This window comes from Scyliorhinus canicula, chromosome 12 (assembly GCF_902713615.1).
Source record: "Scyliorhinus canicula chromosome 12, sScyCan1.1, whole genome shotgun sequence".
NCBI classification, from domain to species: Eukaryota; Metazoa; Chordata; class Chondrichthyes; order Carcharhiniformes; family Scyliorhinidae; genus Scyliorhinus; species Scyliorhinus canicula.
In genome coordinates this window covers 53,130,455-53,154,412 of record NC_052157.1, presented here as the reverse complement: position 1 = coordinate 53,154,412, position 23,958 = coordinate 53,130,455, and the positions used below count along the sequence as shown (strand labels likewise).

General features: G+C 49.5%; 1 protein-coding gene across 1 annotated transcript in view; it reads left to right on the top strand.

Moving 5' to 3' along the window:
* The window catches only part of nphs1 (NPHS1 adhesion molecule, nephrin), a 133,240-nt gene that overhangs the window by 44,050 nt on the left and 65,232 nt on the right, over positions 1 to 23,958 (top strand). The window contains exons 12-14 of the mRNA XM_038813010.1: positions 13,827 to 13,995; positions 20,135 to 20,264; positions 21,768 to 21,940. Coding sequence (XP_038668938.1) covers positions 13,827 to 13,995; positions 20,135 to 20,264; positions 21,768 to 21,940 — 472 coding nt within the window. The remainder of the gene's footprint in view (positions 1 to 13,826; positions 13,996 to 20,134; positions 20,265 to 21,767; positions 21,941 to 23,958) is intronic.

The following is a 23,958-nucleotide window of genomic DNA, read 5'->3' as shown; positions in this document are numbered from 1 at the left end:
ACTTCTTCAATGTTATGAGGGTTTCTGCCATCACCACCCTTCAGGCAGTGAGTTCGAAACCCCCACTACCCTCTGGGTGAAAAGGTTTTCCCTCACATCCCCTCCTTACCTCCTGTCCCTTACCTCAAATCTATGCCCCCTCCACCAAGGGAAAAGGTTTCTTCCTGTCTACTCTATCTATGCCCCTCATAATTTTATACATTTCAATCATGCCCCCCCCCTCAGTCTCCTCTGCTCCATGGAAAACAACTCCAGTCGATTCAATATGGATTCCAGAACTGCACACAATACTCCAGCTGTGGTCTAACCAACGTTTTATACAGTTCCAGCCTAACCTCCCAGCTCTTAAACTCTAGGCCTCAGCTAATAAAGACAAGTATACCCTATACCTTCTTAACCACTGAATCCACCTGTTTTTAAACTATTTTTATTCCAATATTCATCATTTTACATGTTAGAAAACAAACACACCCAATATATAAAACCCCCACCCAATGATAACCTTCCCCCCTCCCCCTTGTTAACAGTTGACGGTAACCGACCTTCCAAAATGCAGAATGAACAAACCCCAACCCTTGTTGGAACTCATCACCGCTCCCCCCCCCCCCCCCCCCCCCCCCCCCCCCCCCCCCCCAGGACAGATTTCACTGTCTCCAGGGCTAGCGACTCCAATAGTGCCCCCTGGGCACGCCGAGGCACACGGAGGGGAAGCTGACCACCACCGCATCAGAACTCGCCTACGGGCGATAAACGGGGCGAAGGCTAAAACATTCGCACCCGCACCCGTCTGCAACTCCGGCCAGTCTGCCACCCCGAATATGGCCTCCAGGGGACCGGGCTCCACATCTACATACAAAAACCGGCAAGGTGGTGCTAAAAACTGATCTCCAGAACCTTTCCAGCCAGCATTTTCTTCATGGACCATACACCGACCCAATTGGGGGCAGATACACTCACCAACGCCACCGGCCTCCCCTCCAGCGCACCTGTTACAATTACATACCTACTCCCCTGATCTGCCACCACCTTCTTCATCTGAAACCTCACGGCTTGCCCACCAAAATTGCCACCCTCCAGGCCATACTATTAAACTCTGAATGAAACACCTGGCTCACCCATCCCTTCCTAGGTCTCATCTGGTCCTTCACCCTCAGATGGGTCTCTTGTCACATCATCACATCAGCTTTCAAACTCTTCAAAAGCGATAAAACTCTCACCCTCTTCACTGGTCCCCCAACCCTCGCATGTCCTAAATCACCATTCTGACCGGTGTCTCTCACCCCGCCCCTGTCCCGTCTATCCGCCATCACCAATACACCAGACCCCCACCCCCCATCAAGCAGGACCTGCCCCATCCTTTAGTCACCGTCAACTCCCGCGTTCCCCCCTTTCCCAGAATTGCCCCCAAACACTTCCTCTTGCAAATACCTCACTCAGTATCGATCCCCGTCCCCCACCATTCACACCTCCCAGGTCCCTCGTAACTTGCCTAACCAGGCTCCAACGCCCGAGGCCCCTCCCCCACCATATTCCCGTTCACTACACAACCTTTGCTTGCTAGTGGTGACCCCTAACAGAGCCCCCTCCTCCTCCCAAACACACCCTCAGCAACCCGACCCCCCAAGACCCTCCAACACCCCCATTTCCAAACCCCCAGCCATGCATCAGAGTGGGGAGAATACATCCAAAAACAAAAAACACCAAAACAGAAAAAACACATAAAACCCCCGTGGGAAAAAAAGAGAAAAGATCCCAGTCCACACCATCCAAGTCCAAATCCCTAACTCATCTCAATCCCAGTCCTTCAGCCTTCACGAATGTCTCAAAATAGAAGTCCTTTGGATTGTGAGTCACTCTCAGTTTCGCAGGATTGATCACTCCGATTCTCACTCTGCTGCTGTACAATGCCGCCTTCACCTGACCAAAGGCCACCACCTTCTTGCCAACTCCACTGTAGGATCTTGGTATCTACGTATACCTACGCCTTCCCACTTCATCTCTTGCTTCTGCTTTGCCCAACTCAAAACCTTCTCCTTCACCTGGTAACTCCGGAAGCAGACTATGGCCGCCCTTGGTGGCTCATTCATTTTAGGCTTCGGCCAGAGCGACTGATGGGCCCTGTCCAACTCATAGAGGGAGGGATTTTCCCCCTCCACTATCAACTTGGCGAACATGTCCGCAAAGTACTCGGTTGGCCTCCGGCCCTCCACCCCCTCAGGAAGGCTCACAATCCCCAAATTCTGTCTCCTCAATCTGTTCTCCATAGAACATAGAACATAAAACATTACAGCGCAGTACAGGCCCTTTGGCCCTCGCTGTTGCGTCGACCTGTGAAACCACTCTAAAGCCCATTTACACTATTCCCTTATCACCCATATGTTTATCCAATGACCATTTAAATGCCCTTAATGTTGGCAAGTCCACTACTGTTGCAGGCAGGTTATTCCACGCCCTTACTACTCTCTGAGTAAAGAACCTACCTCTGACATCTGTCCTATATCTATCTCCCCATAATTTAAAGCTATGTCCCCTCGTGCTGGACATCACCATCTGAACAAAAAAGGCTCTCACTGTCCACCCTATCTAATCCTCTGATCATCTTGTATGCCTCAATTAAGTCACCTCTTAACCTTCTTCTCTCTAACGAAAGCCTTAAGTCCCTTAAGTCCCTCAGCCTTTCCCTCATAAGATCTTCCCTCCATACCAGGCAACATCCTGGTAAATCTCCTCTGCACCCTTTCCAATGCTTCCACATCCTTCCTATAATGCGGCGACCAGAACTGCACGCAATACTCCAAATGTGGCCGCACCAGAGTTTTGTACAGCTGCAACATGACCTCATGGCTCCGAAACTCAATCCCTCTACCAATAAAAGCTAACACACTGTACGCCTTCTTAACAACCTTATCAACCTGGGTGGCAACTTTCAGGGATCTATGTACATGGACACCGAGATCTCTCTGAGCATCCACACTACCAAGAATCTTACCATTAGCCCAGTACTCTGTATTCCTGTTACTCCTTCCAAAATGAATCACCTCACACTCTTCTGCATTAAACTCAATTTGCCACCTCTCAGCCCAGTTCTACAGCTTATCTATGTCCCTCTGTAACCTGAAACATCCTTCCGCACTGTCCACAACTCCACCGACTTTAGTGCCATCTGCAAATTTACTCACCCATCCTTCTATGCCCTCCTCCAGGTCATTTATAAAAATGACAAACAGCAGTGGCCCCAAAACAGATCCTTGTGGTACATCACTAGTAACTGAACTCCAGGCTGAACATTTCCCATCAACCACTGATGTGTTGGGTATGCTGGTTCTGCGAGGACTGTGTTTACTATAGCAGTGGGAGAGACAGGCTTCCAACACTTGAAGAAATGCTACTCTATTTTATTGAACTCTTAACTATCATACATACTTTAACTGTGGGTTGACACTATGCTGAGTTGACTGGAGACCTGAGGCGAACCTGACCAGACTATCTTACTACCACATGATGGATGTTCTAGTTGTTGCTCACAGGCTCTGACTGTCTCAGAGGCTGGATCCCAAGAGAGTGGGAAAACTAGTGCCCTCTGGCTTTATAGTGGCCGTGTCCTGTCTGGTGATTGGCTGCTGTGTTCTGTGTGTTCATTGGTCATCCCGTGTGTCAATGTCTGTCTGTGCACCATCATATACTTGTGTGTATATTATGACAACCACCACCCTCTGTCTTCTTACAGTGAGCTAATTTCTGATCCAAACTGCTAAATAACCCTGAATCCCATGCCTCTGTATTTTCTGCAATAGCCTACCATGGGAAACCTTATCAAACGCTTTACTGAAATCCATATACGCCACATCAACTGCTTTACCCTCGTCCACCTATTTGGTCACCTTCTCAAAGAACTCAATAAGGTTTGTGAGGCACGATCTACCCTTCACAAAACCGTGTTGACTATCCCCAATCAAATTATTCCTTTCTAGATGATTATAAGTCCTATCTCTTATAAGCCTTTCCAAGACTTTGCCCACAACAGAAGTAAGGCTCACTGGTCTATAGTTACCGGGATTGTCTCTACTCCCCTTCTTGAGCAAGGGGACAACATTTGCTATCCTCCAGTCTTCTGGCACTATTCCTGTAGACAATGACGACATAAAGATCAAAGCCAAAGGCTCAGCAATCTCCTCCCTAGCTTCCCAGAGAATCCTAGGATAAATCCCATCCGGCCCAAGGGACTTATCTATTTTCACACTTTCCAGAATCGCTAACACCTCCTCCTTATGAACCTCAAGCTCTTCTAGTCTAGTAGTCTGTATCTCCGTATTCTCCTCGAAAACATTGTCTTTTTCCTGCGTGAATACTGACGAAAAATATTCATTTACCACCTCTCCTATCTCCTCGGACTCCACGCACAACTTCCCGCTACTGTCCTTGACTGGACCTACTCTTACCCTAGTCATTCTTTTATTCCTGACATACCTATATAAAGCTTTAGGGTTATCCTTGATCCTACCTGCTAAAGACTTCTCATGTCCCCTCCTGGCTCTTCTTAGCTCTCTCTTTAGATCCTTCCTAGCTAACTTGTAACTCTCGAGCGCTCGAACTGAACCTTCACATCTCATCTTTACATAAGCCTCCTTCTTCCTCTTGACAAGTGATTCAACAGCTTTAGTGAACCACTGTCCCCTCGCTTGACCATTTCTTCCCTGCCTGACAGGTGCATACTTATTCAGATCCTCCACTTTTGCTTTTAACTGTTCATTGACCTCTGCCTCCATCCGCAGTTCCTGACCCATCAAGGTGAACTGGTTGCTATACTGCGATGAAGCCTCCTCCACCCCCTCATCTTCTCCCTATGCTCACGCACGTCCATCGCCTTCTTTGTCGACGCAGCCTTTACTGGGGCCCCCTCCCACTCTTTCAGCGAGGTCATCATCTCTCTCTGATGCACCTCCAGTTGTTTGGCCAACAGACTTTCAAACTCCCCCGCTATCACCTCGGTCAGAGTTTCCACTGTAATGGGAGCTGACCCACCTGACGAACTGCCATCTATCCCCCTGCTGGACTCACAAAGCACTCGCCTGGGGACGTCCGCTCGCCCACTTCCTTCCCTGACCTTTCTTCTGGAGCTTTGGCATTCCACCGATTCCTTAGAACTTTCCACATTATCTTATCCAAAAAGTATCCCCGAGACCAGACATGAAGTTCCAAAAATCTAAGACTCTATTAGGAGCCACCCAACGTCCGACTTCCACCTACATGCTGCCACCGGACGTCTCCAAGTGCTTTTTAACGGTTGTGCAGTTTCCAGCCTCCACTGTCTCCCCAGGCAGGGCATTCCTGATTCTCAGCACCCTTGGAGTGAAATTTCTGTTCTCAAATCCACTCAGAATCTTTTGCCCCTCACGTTAAAACTATGCCCCTTGTAATTGACCCCTCAGCCAAGGGGAACAGCTGCTTCCTATTTACCCTGTCCAAACCCCTCAATATCTTATGCAACACAATCATATCCTCCCCTCAGCCTTCTGTGCTTTAAAGAAAGCAATCCAGTCTCTCCTTATAGCCCAGATGCTCCATCCCAGGCAACATTCTGCTGAATCTCCTCTGTTCCCCCTCCAGCGCAATCACGTCCTTTCTATAATGAGGTGACCAGAACCTCACACAGTACTCCAGCTGCAGCCTAACCAACGTTCTACACAGCTCCAACATAACCCCCTTGCTCTTATACCCTTTTAAAAAAACATCTTATTGAAGGCATTTAAAATATATACATAATCACAAAAATACAAAAGCTAACGGAGACAACAGATAACAACCGCTCTCCTCCTTCCCTGCACCCCCAACTAACAGGCCCCACTCACCCCACTGCCACCCTGGTGCCCACCCGGAGGGGCACCAACAGCAGTGCCCTCAAACTGATCCCCTTACACAAGGTCACCTCCATCCTCCCCCTTACCGACTGCTCCTCCACCGCCCGTTTCCTAGCCATTGTAATGTTTGCTGCCCAGTAGTAATTCAACAAGCTCAGCAATGCTAGCCACCCCCACCCCCCCCCCCCCCCCCCCCCCCCACCACATTGTTCCCTCTCCAAGTACATCCTCCTCACCCGTGGAACCTTCCCTGCCCACACAAACCTCAAAATCAATCCATTCACCATCCTGAAAAAGGACATAGGAACAAAACTCGGGAGGTTCTGAAATCCAAACAAAACCTTTGGCAGCACCGTCATCGTCACCATCTGCACCCGGCCCACCAAATATATCGGCAACTCATCCCACCTTTTGTAGTCCTCCTTCATTCCCTCCACCTGCTGTGCCAGGTTCAGCTTGTGCAGCTGGGCCTAACTCTGCGCCACCTGTATCCCCAAGATAGCCGAAAGCTCGCCCCCACCACCTGAAACAGCAACTCCCCCAGCTTCCTCTCCTGTCCGTGCATTATTTGGGAACACCTCGCTTTTCTGATGTTCAGCTTGTACCCCGAAAAGCAGCCAAATTCACCCAGAATCCCCATGATCCTATCGAAGCTCCCAACCGGGTCCTATAACAGGAGGTAATCTGTGTATAACGAAACTCAGTGTTTGACCCCTCACCCCTCCGTTCAATCCCCCTGCACCCTCTTGACCCCGAAGCGCCATTGCCAAAGGTTCTAACACCGGGCAAAGAGCTTCGGGAAGAGCAGGCACCCTTACCTTGTCCCCCGGTGTAGCCCAAAATAATCTGAATTAACCTTGTTTGTCCAAACACTAGCCTTAGACGCCTTGAACAGCAATGAACCCAATCAACAAACTCCTGCCCAAACCCAAACTGCCCCAACAACTCAAACAGATATGCCCATTCAACCCAATCAAACACCTTCTCCGCGTCAATTGCCACCATCATTTCCACTTCTCTGCCCTTCGAGGGCATCATAATAACATTAAGCAGCCTCCGTACATTCGCTGACAGCTGCCGCCTCTTCATACACCTCGTCTGGTCCCCCACTATCACCCCTGGCACGCAATGCGACGCCAGCACCTTCACCAACAACTTTGCGTCTACATTCAGTAGCAAAATTGGGCGGTATGACCCACACTGCATCAAGTCCTTATCCTTCTTTAAAATGAGCAACATAGAAGCCTGCGACAGCGTTGGGGGAGCTCCCTCCTCCCCATCGACTCATTATACATCTCAAAGAGCAGGGGTCCCAGCTCCTCCCCAAACATCTTTTAAAACTCGGCTGGAAGCCCATCTGGCCTCGGGGCCTGCCCCGCCTGCATCGCCCCCACGCAATCCATCACCTTCCTCACCTAATCGGGGCCCCCTAAATCTACACCTTTGCCACTTCAACCATCGGGAACTCCAATCCAGGGGCTCCGAGTTAGACTACCTCCGATAGTAGGCCTCAAAAAGCCCATTCATCCCCTCGTGCCCCTCTCATCCCTCACCCTTCCAATCTCTCTCGCCACCGCTGGCCTCGGGGCCTCGGGGCCTGCCCCGCCTGCATCGCCCCCACGCAATCCATCACCTTCCTCACCTAATCGGGGCCCCCTAAATCTACACCTTTGCCACTTCAACCATCGGGAACTCCAATCCAGGGGCTCCGAGTTAGACTACCTCCGATAGTAGGCCTCAAAAAGCCCATTCATCCCCTCGTGCCCCTCTCATCCCTCACCCTTCCAATTTCTCTCGCCACCGCTGGCTCCTCAACTGATGAACTGATGCACAAGTATCCTATTCGCTTTCTCCCCATACCCACAAACCGCCCTCTGGCTCTATGCAATTATTCCACCGTCTTTCCAGTGAACACCAGCCCAAATTTCATCTGGAGCCTCTGCCTCTCCTTTAGTAATGCCTCCTCAGGCACCACCGAATATCCCCAGTCCACCCTCAGGATGTCCTCCGCCAAGTTCAGCCTCTCAGCCCGCTCTGCTCTCACCCTGTGCACCCGTATAGATATAAATTCCCCCTTTACCACCATCTTTAGCGCCTACCACAATGTGGAGGTGGAAACCTCCCCCATCTTATTCTGCCGCACATAATTTTGGATGGCCACCCTTACCCTCTCACAGACCCTTCTGCCCGCCAGGAACCCCACATCCAACCATGGCCACTGAGTCTCCCCCCCGCAAATCCACCCAGTGCAGCGTGTGGTCAGAGACCACAACCGCCGAATACTCCGATCCAACCACCCCCGTCAACAACGCCTTGTCCAAAACAGGGAAATCAACACTGGTGGAGTACACCTGGTGCACGTGCGAGAAGTACGAAAGCTCCTTCGCCCTCGGCCTCTCAAACTGCCACCCCAACCCCTCCACCGATTCGTGCCATAACCCCCAACTACTCCCTCGCTGTAGCCGAAACCTTCAGGGACACAGGGCATGACCGGTCTAATCTCCAATCCAGAACCACGTTAAAATCTCCCCCCATAATCAGCCGGTGGGTGTCCAGGTTCCGAATCTTCCCGAAAACCCGCATCGGGAAATCCACATCGTCCCAGTTTGGGACTTTTGTTTGGGCCATGAAGAATCCAGCACGAGTTGAAGGATAGAAAGAAAAAACATTTATTTACAATAACATATATACACACAAAAGCAGCAGCAACTTCCCCTGCTGCTCACTCTCCTCTAGCTGGTTCCATACTGGCCAGCTTTATTTATGCATGGAGTCTGCTAATGATTTCTCTGCCCCCCTCATTGGATAAGGTCATACTCCCAAAGGATTGTGGGATTGCCATTAGTCCCCAGCCAGTGGTAAGCAGGCAGGTTATAACAGGGGTATAAACATTCACTCGCACCACAGGCGTCCCCTCGAGCTACCTGCTCACCATCACAAACCTACCCCTAGGATCAGTTACAATACTGCCGACCTCCAAGGCCACACTCTTGTTGACCAGCACCATCACATTCCTCATCTTCATATCCAGCCCGAATGGAACATCTGTCCTACCCAGCCCTTCCTCAACTTCATCTTGTCCCCCAGTTCAGGTGCATCTCCTGAAGAACCACAATGTCCGCCTTGAAACTCCTTAGATTTGCAAAAAGGTGCAATTTGTTGACTGGGCCATTTAAACCCCGTGTGTTGGACATAATTAGCTGTGTCAGAAGGTTGAGCCCCTCCCCCCTCAACCTTGCAAGTCAGCCATACTCCCTCTTTACCAGCTTCTCCCACCCCAGTCCGCACCTCGCTTACCCTCAGGGCCCCCCTCAAGATGTCCGCTGCCATCTCCTCTTAACCAACTGCCCCTCCCCCACTCCCTGCACAGGTTGACCCCCACTTCACTCCAATTGTCTAGCCAACCAGCTCGCATGGTGGGCCCCACTCGAGGCCTCCGCTTACCATGCTTCACCCGCAACTCGCCAAAACCAGTAAAAAACAAAAAAACAAATACACTCGCCCACTCTGCACCCATAGTCATTCAATAATAATAATAATCTTTATTAGTGTCAGAAGTAGGCTTACATAACACTGCACAACAATCGGCCCGGCGTGCAAACCCACATTCCCCACTGCAGCAGCTCCAAAGTTCAGTGCCCTCGCACTCCTCCCAATCCAGAGTCTCTCATAAATTCATTCGGCTCCTGCGGCGTGTCAAAATAAAACTCTCGATTCTGGTTCATTACATACTCCCTTGTCCTGATTCTGCTTCCAAATTGCATCACCTCGCACTTATCAGGGTTAAACACCATCTGCCCCATGCTCTGCCCATCTGACCAACCCATCTATATCTTTCTGTAACCTACCACCCTCTTCTTCAATGTTAACCACCCTACCAATCTTGATGTCATCTTCAAACTTGATTATCGTGTCCCCCACATTCTCATCTATAACATTTCTATATATATAAAACAAACAATAAGAGCCCAACACTGACCCCTGTGGTACACCACTGGACACCAGCCTCCAGTTACTCAAACCACCTCCACCATCACCGTTTGTGTCCAATTACAGAGCCAGTTTTGGATCCAACTCGCCAAGTTTCCTTGAATTCCGTGTGCTCAAACCTTCTCAGTCAGTCTGCCATGTGGGACCTTTTCAATGGCTTTTGCTAAACCATATAAACTACATCAACTGCACATCCTTCAACCACACACTTGGTCACTTTATCAAAAAATTCAATCAAATTTGTTAGGCATGACCTCCCTCTGACAAACCCATCTCTTTCCAAGTAGAAATTAATTCTCTCCTTCAGAATTTTCTCCAATAGTTTCCCTATCATTGAAGTGAGACCCTCTGGTCTGTAATTCCCTGGTTTATCTCTACCACCCTTCTTGAAAACTGGAACAACGTTAGCTGTTCTCCAGTCCTCTGGCACTTCTTCCATGGCCAGAGAGGGATTAAAACCTTGCGTCAGAGCCCCTGCAATTTCCTGCCTCATCTCCCACAACAGCCTGGGATGAAATTCACCCAGGCCTGGGGATTTCATAGAATTTACAGTGCAGAAGGAGGTCATTTGGCCCATCGAGTCTGCACCGGCCCTTAGAAAGAGCACCCTACCCAAGCCCTCACCTCCACCCTATCCCAGTAAACCCACCGAACCTTTTTCTTTTGGCCACGAAGGGCAATTTATCATGGCCAATCCACCTAACCTGCAGAGCTTTGGACTGTGGAAGGAAACCGGAGCACCCGGACGAGACCCATGCAGACACGGGGAGAATGTGCAGACTCCGCACAGACTGTGACCCAAGCTGGGAATTGAACCTGGGACCCTGGAGCTGTGAAGCAACTGTGCTAACCACTGTGCTGCTGTGTTGTTTATTTTTAAGCCTGTCGAAGCCTTCAAAACCTCCTCACTTCCTATGTCAAACTTCTCAAGGTGGTCACATTCCCATTTCCTGAATTCCATACCTGTGTACTCCTTCTCCTGAGTGAAGACCGATGAGAAGTATTCGTTTAACACCCTAGCAATGACTTATGGCTTTACACACAGATTGCCCCCTTGGTCTCTAATCAAGAGATTAGAGACCTTTACCTGGTTAGTCTCTTGCGCTTATAGAATATCTTAGGGTTCTCCGTAATCCTATTTGCAAGTCCTTTTTCATGCCCTCTTCTTGCTCTTTTAATTGCTTTCTTAAGTTCCCTCTTGCACTTCCGACATTCCTCTATGGGCGCAATTGAATTTCTCCCTTTGGACTTGCTGAAAGTCTTTCTCTTCCTCCTTATCCAGTCCTGGATTAGCCTCGACATCAGAATTCCCTGAACTATTTGCTCCTACTTTTCCCCTCGAGGGAACATGTTGGACCTGTACTTCCCCATTTCCTTTTTTGAATGCCCTCTACTGCTCTGCTGTAGATTTTCCCGCAAGAAGCTGTTTCCAGTCAACATTGGCCAGATCCTGCCTTATTTTAGTAAAGTCTGCCTTGCCCCAATCCAAAACCGTCTTTTGCAGGTCATCTCTTTCCTTATCCGTAACAAACTTGAACTGTACCGTGTTGTGGTCGCTATCACTAAAATGCTCCCCCACTGCCAAATTGAACACTTGTCCGGCTTTATTCCACAGAACCAGATCTAGCATTGCTCCATCTGTTGTTGGGCCTTTTGCATATTGATGCAAAAAACTCCCCAAATTGCAAGAAAACGGCACCCTTTACACTGTGACTATCCCAATTTATGTTGGGGAATTCAAAATCCCCTAATATAATTACCTGATCAGTAAATTGACTTCATATCTGCTCCTCTATTTCCCACTGACTCTTTGGGGGCCTATAATACACACCCAGTAATGTGGCTGCCCCCTTTATATTCCTAAGTTCTACTTATAAAACCTCATTTGTAAACCCTTCCAAGATATCATCTCTCCTCATTGCAATAATTGATTCCTTAAATAATAGCGCAAAACCACCTCCCTTTTTACACCCTCCTCTGTCTCGCCTAAAGATCCGATATCCCGGAATGCTAAGTTGCCAGTCCTGCCCTTCCTTTAACCATGCATCTGTGATGGCAGCATGTCACAATTCCATGTGTCAATCCACATCCTTAAATCATCAGTCTTACCTATTACACTTCGAGCATTAAAGTAAAGACCACCATATATTCTCGTACCTTGTTTCTCCTGCCCAAGTCAATCATCTCATCCTTATCCAGATTGAATGCCATTTGCTACTGATCAGCCCATCTATATCCTCCTGTAATTTAAGGCTATTCTCCTCACTATTTATGACCCCACCAATTTTCGTATCATCTGCAAACTTACTGACCAACCCTCCTACGTTCATACCTACATCATTTATATCAACCACAAACAGCAAGGGCCCCAAACTGATCCCTGCGGGACCCCACTGGACACAGGCTCCCAGTCAGGAAAAACACTCCTCGACCATCACCCTCTGCTTCCTGCCACTCAGCCAATTCTGGATTCAATTTGCCAAATTTCCTTGTATTCCACGGGCTCTTCCCTTCACTATCAGTCTCCCTTGTGGGAGTTTATCAAAAGCCTTGCTGAAGTCCAAGTCGACAGCATCAAATGCATTTCCCTCGTCGACACACCTGGTTACGTCTTTGAAAAACTCAATCAAATTGGTCAGACATGACTTCCCCTTAAGAAAACCACGCTGTTCTTGATTAATCCCTGCCTCTCCAAATGCAGAAGGTTAACTCTCCCCCAGTTTCTGTTACCCAGAATTTCTTCCAATACTTTCCCCACCACTGAGGTTAGACTGAGTGTCTTGTTGCTTCCTGGTTTATCACTTCCTCTCTTAGGAACAGGAGTAGGGCTTCAGTCAATCGAGCCTGTCCCTCCATTTCATGAGATCATGGTTGATCTGTGACCAAACTTCTTAAACTTGCATTTTGCCCATATCCCTTAAAATCTTTGCTTCACAAAAACCTATCTATCTCACGTTTAAAATTAACAACCGTTCGAGCTTCAACTGCTGTTTGTGAGAGAGAATTCCAAACCTCTCCCACCCTTTGAGTGAAGAAGTTGTTCCTAATAGTGTTGCGTCTCTGCGTAGGGAGCTGGGTTCGATTCCGACCTCGGGTGACTGTCTGTGTGGAGTTTGTACTTTCTTCCTCTGTCTGCGTGGGTTTCCTCTGGGTGCTCTAGTTTTTTCCCACAGTCCAAAACATGTGCAGGTTAGGTGGATTGGCCATGCTAAATTGACACTTAGCGTCCACAGGTTAGGTGTGGTTACGGTCTTAGGGCGGGGGCTGAGGTGCTCTTTCAGAGGGTCAGGGCAGACCTGATGGGCTGAATGGCCTCCTCCTGCACTGTAGGGATTCCATAACATCTCTCCTGAATGGTCTGCCCCAATAACTTTGGCCCCTAGTTCTAGAATCCCCAGGGAATCTACCTTGTCTTTCCCTCTTAATATCTTCAATACTTCAATCAGATCACCCCTTAACCTTCTTAATTCCAGAGAACACAGGTCTAATTTCTGTAATCTCTCATCGTACCTCAACCCCTTGAGCCCAGTTATCATTTTTGTGAGCCAACGTTGCAGTCACTCCAAGGCCATCATATCCTTCCTAAGGTGTGGTGCCCAGAACTGCTCAGGGTTCTTGAATAGGAGAATGATCAAGGATTCTCCCAGTCTCGCCGCCTGAATGAAGTCCCTCATCGCCTGGGAACATTCCAGAAAAATCTGCTCCGCATCCTCACTGACACTATGATTTCCATCTCAAAAGTGTGCGAAGAACAGAGTTGGACAGAGCACTCGATCTGGAGACGAGTAAGTGATTGTAAACTCCCGGAAACGCCGTCCGCATATCGTTTTGCAAACTATGTCAAAGTTGAGGACACTGTCTGATATTCCAAGAGTCTTTTCAGGCTGCTCTGTAAACCTCGCAATTTTCTTGCCCGATGTCCCCACACTTTACAATTGCCAATTTCAATCGTGGTTGATCTATTTTCTTCCTCTCCAGGGATCGAAGCCGGTGATGAAAGCAGTATATAAGAGCACGGGTAGACTCGCATCATCTGAATTAACCATCATGACGGTCCCCAGCGATAACCAGGCTATTTACCAATGCCATGCAACTAACATTGCAACTCCCACCCCATTTACAACAATCACCCGAATCTGGGTGCAATGTAAGTCGCATCACAAAGAGACACACACCGTACAGGAACTGACACTGAGACACACACACAGACCGTACAGGAGCTGACACTGAGACACACACACACACACAGACCGTACAGGAGCTGACACTGAGACACACACACAGACCGTACAGGAGCTGACACTGAGACACACACACACACAGACCGTACAGGAGCTGACACTGAGATACACACACAGACCGTACAGGAGCTGACACTGAGACACACACACAGACCGTACAGGAGCTGACACTGAGACACACACACAGACCGTACAGAAGCTGACACTGAGACACACACCCACACAGTCAGTACAGGAGCTGACACTGAGACACACACCCACACAGTCAGTACAGGAGCTGACACTGAGATACACACACAGACCGTACAGGAGCTGACACTGAGACACACACACGGACCGTACAGGAGCTGACACTGAGACACACACAGACCGTACAGAAGCTGACACTGAGACACACACACAGACCGTACAGAAGCTGACACTGAGACACACACACACAGACCGTACAGGAGCTGACACTGAGACACACACACAGACCGTACAGGAGCTGACACTGAGACACACACACGGACCGTACAGGAGCTGACACTGAGACACACACACAGACCGTACAGGAGCTGACACTGAGACACACACACAGACCGTACAGGAGCTGACACTGAGACACACACACACACAGACCGTACAGGAGCAGACATTGAGACACACACACACAGACAGTACAGGAGCTGACACTGTTATGCACTATCAATTACGACGAGACGAGAGTAGAGAGTAATCGAGGATTTGTTACGCAGAGATGTGTAGCCTCCCGCAGTTGCTGCCGAAATGGCTGCAGCTCGGAGAGCCCACACATTTATACTCTGCTTACTGGGTGGAGCCAGCAGGCAGGGATCTACCCCCGTACCTGTAGTACAGGGGCCTTACCGTATTACACCTCATATGTGATATATATACAACAATGGTGACGACCACACACTGAGACACACACCCACACAGTCAGTACAGGAGCTGACACTGAGACACACACACAGACCGTAGAGGAGCTGACAGTGAGACACACACACAGACCGTACAGGAGCTGACACTGAGACACACACACAGACCGTACAGGAGCTGACACTGAGACACACACACAGACCGTACAGGAGCTGACACTGAGACACACACAGACCGTACAGGAGCTGACACTGAGAGACACACACAGACCGTACAGGAGCTGACACTGAGACACACACAGACCGTACAGGAGCTGACACTGAGAGACACACACAGTCCGTACAGGAGCTGACACTGAGACACACACACAGACCGTACAGGAGCTGACATTGAGAGATGCACACAAACCGTACAGGAGCTGACACTGAGACACACACACACACACAGACCGTACAGGAGCTGACATTGAGAGACACACACAGACCGTACAGGAGCTGATGCTGAGACACACACACAGACCGTACAGGAGCTGACACTGAGACACACACACAAACCGTACAGGAGCTGACATTGAGAGACACACACAAACCGTACAGGAGCTGACACTGAGAGACACACACACAGACCGTACAGGAGCTGACACTGAGACACACACACACACACACACACACAGACCATACAGGAGCTGACGCTGAGACACACACAGACCGTACAGGAGCTGACACTGAGAGACACACACACACCGACCGTACAGGAGCTGACACTGAGAGACACACACACACTGTCAGTACAGGAGCTGACACTGAGACAGACATACAGACTGTATAGGAGCTGACACTGAGACACACACACACACACAGTCAGTACAGGAGCTGACACTGAGACAGACATACAGACTGTACAGGAGCTGACACTGAGGCATACACACAGACCGTACAGGAGCTGACACTGAGACACACACACAGACCGTACAGGAGCTGACACTGAGACACACACACAGACCGTACAGGAGCTGACACTGAGACACACACAGACCGTACAGGAGCTGACACTGAGACACACACACAGACCGTACAGGAGCTGACACTGAGACACACACACACAGACCGTACAGGAGCTGACACTGAGGCACACACACAGACCGTACAGGAGCTCACACTGAGACACACACACAGTCAGTACAGGAGCTGTCATTGAGACACACACACAGACCGTACAGGAGCTGACACTGAGGCACACACACAGACCGTACAGGAGCTGTCATTGAGACACACACACAGTCAGTACAGGAGCTGACACTGAGACATGTGGTGATATGCATCACTGTAGATACGCAAGGGGTTAATGTAAATACACGTAGACTAGCTAGACACTAGAGGGAGCACCAGAGACATGACACACAGACACTCAACCAATAGGCCAGTAGATAGGACACGACCAATGGGCATTCACGATACGCACAGAGGTGACACTACCGCAGGAGAGCATTACACCAACCCATATATAAAGGACACAGCACACATGACCTTCCTCTTTCCAGTGGAGACACTCAGTGAGTACAGACACAGGGTTGATTCAACATCACACCCACCACGTGGATTGTAGCAGACTGGTTCGTCAGTCTGAGTAGCTATAGAAGGATTAACAGTAGAGGCGAATCCGAGTAGGAGAATTGTTAATAGTTTAATAAACGTGTTGAAGTTATCTCCACGTCTGAACCTTCCTTTGTCAGAGTGAACATCAAGGAAGCAGCTTATGCTACGCCAAGAGCATAACAAGACATGGTACCCGAGAGTGACTGTTTCAATCCATATAGTTACAACTCAGCAAACAGTGACAACCTGCAACAACTCCCAGGCAAGATGATCGAGATTCCGGTTCCACAGCGGCTCAAGTGCCACCGCAATCTCCGCGAAAACTGGAGTGCATTCAGGCAAAGGTTTGTGATCTTTCTGAGCAGCCGATCTACAAGACGTGGCCGATGCTGAAAAGACAGAGTTTCTGCTCACCATCACCGGTGCCAGAGCAGAAGAAATCTTTAAAACATTCAAGTTCTCCAAAGGGCAAAACAGGAGCGACTTCCAGGCAGTCCTGGCCAAATTCGGACAATACTGCGAGGAAAACACAAACAAACCAACAGAAAACAGTAAGAGAGGCGCCAGTACCTACCACGAGGCCGAGTTCCCTGAGCAGGGAACGACAATTTTGATCGGCGGCCATCTTGGTAAAGGTGCTGCACATGCGCAGTTGAGAAAAAGGCTCCGAGTAAAGGAACAGCGATCTGAGCATGCCCAATCGCTTCCTACAACCTACGTCACACGCTTCGTCACGTCAGAAGCCCCAGACGACGGCCACTTAAAGGGGAAATGTCCCAAAACACGAAAAAAAAAATTTCAAGCCGTGAAACCTGATTCTTTCACCTGGAACCACAGCACAATGCCTGAAATTCAACCTGTAGCTGAAAGTAACCTCCGCAGAACCCTGCAATACGCAGTTAGCACTGCCCAAAGAGATGACACAGTCCTTGAATACTACGACTCCAGCCTTGATTTCTTCTTTGGACATCACAAGCCCAATGTCAGCTCCGACACAAAAAGTGATGATATGGTCCTAGTAGACTATGACTCAGATGAAGGTTTCATCATTTGAGATGGCGACCCCAGTACCAAATCCGAACCGCAATGAGATGTGTTCTACAGTGAAGAATTCGACACAGACGCGGATGTGTCCTTCGGATTTGAGGATCCTCAGCCCAGCATATATGACATCCCGACTCGTGAGTGCAGGATTATGCTGAGGCCTGACACCAAGAGATAGAGAGCGGTACAAGCCCACAGAGAGCAGCCTGCTGCCACACAGAGAGTGGTCCACGCACCGCGAAGGGTTCCCGACTCCAAACAGAGAGTGGTCCACGCATCAGAAAGGGTCCCAGCCTCTACACAGGAAGCGATGAAAGACTCAACAGTGAGACAACTGCACATCTCCACACAAGAAGTGACTCCAGTGACACAAGCCTCCATAGCGAGCTTGTGGACAGCCTCCACGATAGAAGCAATGCAAGACTCCAGAGCGCAGTCCTTGCATCAACAAAACCATGAAGGTCTAGCAACCTCCTCTGAGCAACCAGCAGCGGACGATGCAAGTCTGCCACGCTCAAGTGAACAACAGAAAGACTATGACAGTCTGCCATGCTCAAGTGCACAGCAAGAAGACCATGACAGTCTACCACGCTCCAGTGAACAGCAAGAAGACCATGACAGTATACCACACTCCAGTGAACAGCAAGACGACTATGACAGTATATCACGCTCAAGTGAACAACAAAGCGACCATGACAGTCCACCCACATTGTTTGAGCCACCAGGAGAAGACTCTGACAGTCTACCCAGTTCTAGTGAACAACAAGAAGCTACTGAGGCTCTAACCACTGTATGTGAGACAAGTGACGACAGCATCCCACTTCCCATACAAGATGTGCAATGTGACAGATTGTGTACAGAGGCACTCGACAATCACAGTGAGACCACTGGTGACTCCGGTGACACCACCTTACTTCAAACCTCATTCGCTCGAGCCTCTCCACAAGCAAATGCATTCCTGAATGCTTTGACTCCAGACGTGGAGCATCAAGAAACCTCGGCCGACTCCAGTGAACCTGCTATGACTCCAGACGGGGAGCATCAACAAGCCAAAACTGGCTCAGGTGAAACAGACCAGATTCCAAATGGGGAGCAACCACAAGCCAAAGCTGATTCAAGTTAGCCGGACATGACTCCAGACGGGGAGCGCCGCGAACTCAGTGATGGCACGCTCAAGGAAACAGCAGATGCCACAAAGCACGCTGACACGAATAACTGTGTGAAGGACTCTTATTATCCACAGAGTGTGGTTCTTGAGCGCAGCGAACACAACAGCAGAACCATCAGACACAACAACACAATCTATGAAAACCATATCAAAGACAGTGACACGACGCGTACCAAAGGCAACATCATCGACAGTAAGCACGACAAAGACTACACCAATGGAACTACGACTGGTACGACATGGTACAACTCTGCCCATGAGGGACACTGTTACTGCTCAGCTCAGTACAATGACATACCATGACAGGACGATGCATCTTCCCAATTCACGTGTGCTGCACTACCAACAGGCAACCTGGCTTTCAGGACAGATGCCATCCAACATTGCTATCACAAGCATCAGAAGAAAAAAACACTCCAAATCAGACGATAAAGTGATTTGACCGCTTCTTGGTTCCTTGTGCACAGGGTCACTAATGGCGTTCACAAGGACATGCCACCATCAAAATCACTAACTCACCAACCCAACGAGAAAGACATTCGACCATTAAAATTGATGGGTTTTGGACTCATACATGAGTTGGACTTATTGTTCAACGACTGTTATCATAACTTGTACAGAGCATCGCATATCTACCTGTTTTTTTTGTTCAATTTTCTTTAACAGTGTACAGAAAATATGTAACACAAAAAAAGGGGGTTGTGGTGATATGCATCACTGCAGATGCACAAGGGGTTAATGTAAATACACGTAGACTAGCTAGACACGAGAGGGAGCACCAGAGACATGACGCACAGACACTCAACCAATAGGTCAGTAAAACAGGATACGACCAATGGGCATTCACGATAAACGCAGAGGTGACACTACCACAGGAGGGCATTACACCAACCTTTATATAAAGTACACAGCACACATGATCTTCCTCTTTCCAGTGGAGACACTCAGTGAGTACAGACACAGGGTTGATTTAACATCACACCCACCACGTGGATTGTAGCAGACTGGTTCGTCAGTCTGAGTAGCTATAGAAGGATTAACAGCAGAGGCAAATCCAAGTAGAAGAATTGTAAATAGTTTAATAAACGTGTTGAAGTTATTTCCATGTCTGAACCTTCCTTTGTCAGAGTGAACATCAAGGAAGCAGCTTATGCTATGCCAAGAGCATAACAAGACAAGACATACACACACAGACCGTACAGGAGCTGACACTGAGAGACACACACACACACACACACATTTACATGGACTGTAGAGGAACTGATATTTGAGACACATAGATGCAGTGCCCGATCTTTACCAGATTGGTTATTGCCATTCCCCTCTTCATACAACCTAATCTATTCCTCAATCTTGCAGTTGCTCCAATTGATATGAGGATCACAGCTTCTGCTGAGCAAGTGCACCAAGGGGATATAGTCACCCTCACCTGCACAGTGGGAAGCGCGAATCCAGTCGCACAGGTCGCCTGGATTAAAGATGGAGTCAGGTATGGACCTGAAATATTGGACTACGCCAAAAAATATTAAACTCCGACAGTGAAGCGCTCACTCACTACTGACCCATCAAGAGTGCGGTACACCCTCAGTACTGACTCTCTGACAGTGCAGCACTCCCTCAGTACTGACCCTCTGACAGTGCAGCACTCCCTCAGTACTGACCCTCTGACAGTGCAGCACTCCCTCAGTACTGACCCTCTGACGGTGCAGCACTCCCTCAGTACTGACCCTCTGACAGTGCAGCGCTCCCTCAGTACTGACCCTCTGACAGTGCAGTGCTCCCTCAGTACTGACCCTCTGACAGTTCAGCACTCCCTCAGTACTGACCCTCTGACAGTGCAGTGCTCCCTCAGTACTGACCCTCTGACAGTTCAGCACTCCCTCAGTACTGACGTTCTGACAGTGCAGCACTCCCTCAGTACTGACCCTCTGACAGTGCAGCACTCCCTCAGTACTGACCCTCTGACACTGCAGAACACCCTAAATACTGACCCTCTGACAGTGCAACTTTCCACCAGTACTGACCCTCTGACAGTGCAGCACTCCCTCAGTACTGACCCTCCGACAGTGCAGCACTCCCTCAGTACTGACCCTCTGACAGTGCAGCACTCCCTCAGTCCTGACCCTCTGCCAGTGCAGAACTCCCTCATTACTGACCCTCTGACAGTGCAGCAATCCCTCAGTACTGACCCTCTGACAGTGCAGCACTCCCTTAGTACTGACTCTTTGACAGTGCAGCACTCCCTCAGTACTGACCCTCTGACAGTGCAGCACTCCCTCAGCACTGACCCTCTGACAGTGCAGCACTCCCTCAGTACTGACCCTCTGACAGTGCAGCACTCCCGCAGTACTGACCCTCTGACAGTGCAGCACTCCCTCAGTACTGACCCTCTGACACTGCAGTATTCCCTCAGTACTGACTCTCTGACAGTGCAGCACTTCCTCAGTACTGACCCTCTGACAGTGCAGCACTCCCTCAGTACTGACCGTCTGACAGTGCAGCACTCCCTCAGTACTGACCCTGTGACAATGCAGCACTCCCTCAGTACTGACCCTCTGACACTGCAGAACACCCTAAATACTGACCCTCTGACAGTGCAACTTTCCACCAGTACTGACCCTCTGACAGTGCAGCACTCCCTCAGCACTGATGTTCTGACAGTGCAGTATTCCCTCAGTACTGACCCTCTGACAATGCAGCACTCCCTCAGTACTGACCCTCTGACAATACAGCGCTCCCTCAGTACTGACCCTCTGACAGTGCAGCACTCCCTCAGTACTGACCCTCTGACAGCGCAGCTCTCCCTCAGTACTGACCCTCTGACAGTGCAGCACTCCCTCAGTACTGACCCTCTGACAATGCAGCACTCCCGACAATGCAGAAGTTTCTTGGTATAGCAAAATTGGAATTCTGTCAATGAATGTGGGAGATAGTCGGTTAACTTGTTGATTGGATTGCATCACCACCCTTTTTCTCCTATAATCTAATTTAGGATGGAGGCTGAGCAGGTGAAAATACAGAAGGCGGAATACGGAGGGCACTCAATCAGAGCAGAGCTGTCGGTCATTGCAATGTCCTCGGACAATGGCCAACGGGTTTTCTGTGAGGGCTACAGCCTTATCCTGAATGAAGCTAGAAGCACCTTCCTCAGACTCAACGTCCTGCGTAAGACACAACTTCAATCAACTCGTTGAGGAAGAATTGTCACACACTCACTGCTCACTCACTGCTCATTCACTCACTGCTCACTCACTCACTGCTCACTCACTCGCTGCTCACTCACTCACGGCTCACTCACTGCTCATTCACTCACTGCTCAGTCACTCAACGCTCACTCACTTGCTGCTCACTCACTCACTGCTCACTCACTCACTGCTCACTCACTCACTGCTCACTCACTCACTGCTCACTCACTCGCTGCTCACTCACTGCTCACTCACTCACTGCTCACTCACTCACTGCTCACTCACTCACGGCTCACTCACTGCTCATTCACTCACTGCTCACTCACTCACTGCTCAGTCACTCAACGCTCACTCACTTGCTGCTCACTCACTCACTGCTCACTCACTCACTGCTCACTCACTCACTGCTCACTCACTCACTGCTCATTCACTCACTGCTCACTCACTCACTGCTCAGTCACTCAATGCTCACTCACTTGCTGCTCACTCACTCACTGCTCACTCACTCACTGCTCACTCACTCACTGCTCACTCACTCACTGCTCACTCACTCGCTGCTCACTCACTGCTCACTCACTCACTGCTCACTCACTCACTGCTCACTCACTCACGGCTCACTCACTGCTCATTCACTCACTGCTCACTCACTCACTGCTCAGTCACTCAACGCTCACTCACTTGCTGCTCACTCACTCACTGCTCACTCACTCACTGCTCACTCACTCACTGCTCACTCACTCACTGCTCACTCACTCACTGCTCACTTACTCACTGCTCACTCACTTGCTGCTCACTCACTCACTGCTCACTCACTCACTGCTCACTCACTCACTGCTCACTCACTCACTGCTCACTCACTCGCTGCTCACTCACTGCTCACTCACTCACTCATTGCTCACTCACTCACTGCTCACTCACTCACTGCTCACTCACTCGCTGCTCACTCACTGCTCACTCACTCACTCATTGCTCACTCAATCAGTCACTCACTGCTCACTCGCTGCTCACTCACTCACTGCTCACTCAATCAGTCACTCACTGCTCACTCGCTGCTCACTCACTCACTGCTCATTGACTCACTGCTCACTCACTCACTGCTCACTCACTCAATGTTCACTCACTCACTTCACTCACTCACTGCTCAGTCACTCAACGCTCACTCACTCACTGCTCACTCACTCACTGCTCACTTACTCACTTCTCACTAACTCACTCGCTGCTCACTCACTCACTGCTCACTCACTGACTGACTCACTGCTCACTCACTCACTCACTGCTCACTCACTGCTCACCCACTCACTGCTCACTCACTCACTCATTCACTTACTGCTCACTCGCTCCTCAGCCACTCACTGATCACTCACTCACTGCTCACTCACTCACTGATCACTCACTCACTCACTGCTCACTGACTGATCACTCACTCACTCACTGCTCACTCACACTGCTCACTCACAGCTCACTCACTCACTGATCACTCACTCACTCACTGCTCACTCACACTGCTCACTCACTGCTCACTCACACTGCTCACTCACTGCTCACTCACTCACTGATCACTCACTCACTTGCTGCTCACTCACATTGCTCACTCACTCACTGTTCACTCAATGCTCACTCACTCACTGCTCACTCACTGATCACTCACTCACTCACTGCTCACTCACACTGCTCACTCACTGCTCACTCACTCACTGATCACTCACTCACTTGCTGCTCACTCACATTGCTCACTCACTCACTGTTCACTCAATGCTCACTCACTCACTGCTCACTCACTGATCACTCACTCACTCACTGCTCACTCACACTGCTCACTCACTGATCACTCACTCACTCACTGCTCACTCACACTGCTCACTCACTGATCACTCACTCACTTCTCACTCACTGCTCACTCACTCACTGCTCACTAACACTGCTCACTCACTCATTCACACTTCACTCACTCACAGTCCATTCACTATTCACTCACTCACTCCTCATTCATTCACTGTT